This window comes from Cariama cristata, unplaced genomic scaffold (genome assembly GCF_000690535.1).
Source record: "Cariama cristata isolate BGI_N322 unplaced genomic scaffold, ASM69053v1 scaffold43081, whole genome shotgun sequence".
Taxonomy (NCBI): Eukaryota; Metazoa; Chordata; class Aves; order Cariamiformes; family Cariamidae; genus Cariama; species Cariama cristata.
Genome location: NW_009601829.1, coordinates 467 through 3,215, shown reverse-complemented (window position 1 = coordinate 3,215; position 2,749 = coordinate 467). Strand labels below are relative to the sequence as shown.

General features: G+C 45.5%; 1 protein-coding gene across 1 annotated transcript in view; it reads left to right on the top strand.

The window, feature by feature from the left end:
* CCDC43 (coiled-coil domain containing 43) overlaps positions 1 to 2,749 on the top strand; it is a gene marked incomplete at its 5' end in the record, with an annotated part of 5,776 nt that overhangs the window by 2,604 nt on the left and 423 nt on the right. The window contains 2 exons of the mRNA XM_009710588.1: positions 633 to 768; positions 1,454 to 1,512. Of these exons, the coding sequence (XP_009708890.1) occupies positions 633 to 768; positions 1,454 to 1,512 (195 nt within the window). The remainder of the gene's footprint in view (positions 1 to 632; positions 769 to 1,453; positions 1,513 to 2,749) is intronic.

Sequence of the window (2,749 nt, the reverse complement as noted above, 5' to 3'; positions counted from 1 at the left end):
AGAGTGTTAAACTGATCAGTCACTTTTGGTTTTCAGAATTTCTATTTAATGGGGTTTTAAGTGTGTGGTTAAATGAATTTAACCTCCTTTAACCAGAAGATAATGCAATTTGGAGTAAAATGGATTTTCATTAGCTAGAGTCTTACTGATATCAAAGTTCCATTGTCAAACTTCTCTTGCTCCAGGAAAAATAGCATCATATCATTGCTGCGCACAGTACAGGGGAATTCCTCCTTGCAAGGAGAAGCTGCTGTTGCATCACCACTTCAGACGCCAGGCTGGCCTCATTGGTGGCTCTTCAGCAGCTCCTGCTCCCTCGGTCCTCAGGCTAAATTCCCAAAAACGTCTAGCCTGCTGCGCTCTGTGCATTGACAGCACCACTAGTGACCTTGTCAGAAGGGTCGTGGGAGGAGGGGGGGGGAAATTTTTGGGTGAGGCTTCTCCCTTTATCTTGGTGCACTTGTCCCCAGTGACAGCTGCTTCCCTGCAGATGGGACACAGCCTGTGACAGTGGGATGGTGCCCTTTGGGGATTGCAGATGTAGGAAGTAGCAGCACATGGCATCTCTCAGCTGGGACTTCACTGCCACGTCTGCAGAGACTGACTGATGCTCTGACTCTTCTCCTTGCCAGATGAGATCCAAGCCATCGCCAGCATGATGGAGAAGCAGGCCAAGATTGTGGTGAAGCCAAAGAAGGTCTCCCAGGAAGAGAAGCAAAGGAAAGCTGCCCTCCTGGCCCAGTATGCCAACGTGACAGATGAGGAGGAATATCCTTTTCCTGACCCAGTCAAGACTCGGTGCTTTGAAGGACAATGTTTATTAAAAATCTCCTAAAACAATGCCTTTCCAGCTTTGCAGTGTGTAATGAGGAGAACCGAGGAAACTTCCTTCTCCATGACAGAATAACTTCCATGGGAAAAAGCATGGAAGCTCCTAGTTTGTGGAGTGCTCTGAGCAGATGCTCCTTTGAGTATGTTTCTCCTCCATTTCCACACTCCCCACCAACACGTGCTTGGCTGAATAAGGTTTGCCCAATCCAGGTGTGTTGCAGAAGAGAAGTGAATCACGTCCCAGTAACACCGTGTATGGTAGTTAATGTATTGAATTTATCTCTTGCTTTCTGGTGAGAAACCCGTGGAAAAGATCCTCTTTAGAGAGAGTATGTGTAGAGTGGCAGAGTTTAAAGTTACCTCTTTGTAGTGCTGAAGAACAAGTTCTTCCTTGAAGAGCAAAGTTGAATAAGAGGGATTTGTACCTGGCACTTGAGCAGCAGGAGGGAGCTGAGCATGGGGTTTTGTGCTTGCCTTGTCCTTGATTGTCTGCGTTAATTTTTAGCTTCTTCCTTGTGGCTTGATAAAATTGTTATTTGACATGTTTTGAGTTAAGTGTGACTGTATAGAGGCACAAGGCACAAGCTCATGACTGATGTCCGTATTTCCTTAATTCTGTCACTGGTGAGGATGAACAGGATGGATCGATTGCGACAGCAGTAAATATTGGATCGGAAAAATGTATCCTTTGAATTCTCAATGACCCAGGCTTTTTGGAAGGAAGGCACCTTCCATGGTGAGTTTCCCATTCCTCCTTATCCTGTTTCTTTAGGGCCACCTTCTAAGTTTGATTCCTTTTTCTTTTCATGTAGCCTGACCTTGCTCATAATGAAAGTTAGAGGTCCATCTGCTCCCTGGCCTGTGTGCACAGCTGAGCCTGATCCTGTCATTCTTTCTTTTTCTCCTCTATTCCTTTCTTCCCTCTTCCACCCTCTCTGAAGCCTCACAGAACATGCTTATTATTAAGGATAATTCTCCCAGAACACTAACTTAATGTTAACTGATGTCCAGAGCAGTAAATCATGTCAGGAATTATTAGAAGTGCAACAGAAACAAAACTACTGTGAAACTCGTAAGGCTGTGGTGCAGCTGAACTTTAATGGTGAACAAGGACCAAGAATCCCATGTGTTTCTTAGCACAGTAATTTGGGATGTTCCTTGAGCTCATCAGGTTTAAGATAGAAGCAGATTTTATCACATAATTAAAAAGTGAAACCTAAATTATTCTTGTCCCTACATTATTGATGGTTAGGAGGAAAAGGCAGCGGAGGAGACGCCCACTCACTCTTTCTAATGCTCTTCCCAAAGCATTTGCTGCTAGTCGCTGCAGGAAGGAGGACACGAGACCGTGGCGATCCTTGGCCTGGGCTGCGTCATCCGTTCCCAGGTCTGCAGCTTTCCTCCGTGGCTGGCGGGACGGGCAGAGCTGCCCAGGGCAGCGCTGTGCGGTACCGTTCCATCCCTTAGCTGTGACCAACCGTTAGGGAGCTACGGGGAGGTCTTGCACCCGCTGGCTGTCAGCTCCCTGTCCTGGGGGCGTCAGCTGTAATCACAGCGTCTGCAGATAATATACGCACACATACATGTATGTATATGTAAAAACATACATGTCGTATACATAGCTGTAGTGAATCCACTTGAGGAAGCTGTACCGTGTGTATTGGTTTTCTTCCTCTTACGTTTGTAGAGGTTTTACACTTTTTTTTACATATCAGTCTTAAGAACCTGTAGGCAACTTGATTTTTTAAAGAAAAACTCTTTTTCTAGGGAGCGTGCATTTACTGTACACGACTTTTCTATTTGGAAAAACAAGCAGAGATTCCTTTTTCTTTCTCCATTCCTCATTCCCAAATTCCTTACCTGCTTGGTGAGGAAGCAGAAATGGGAGTCAGAAGGTGAAGAGGGAGGGGGAATAAAC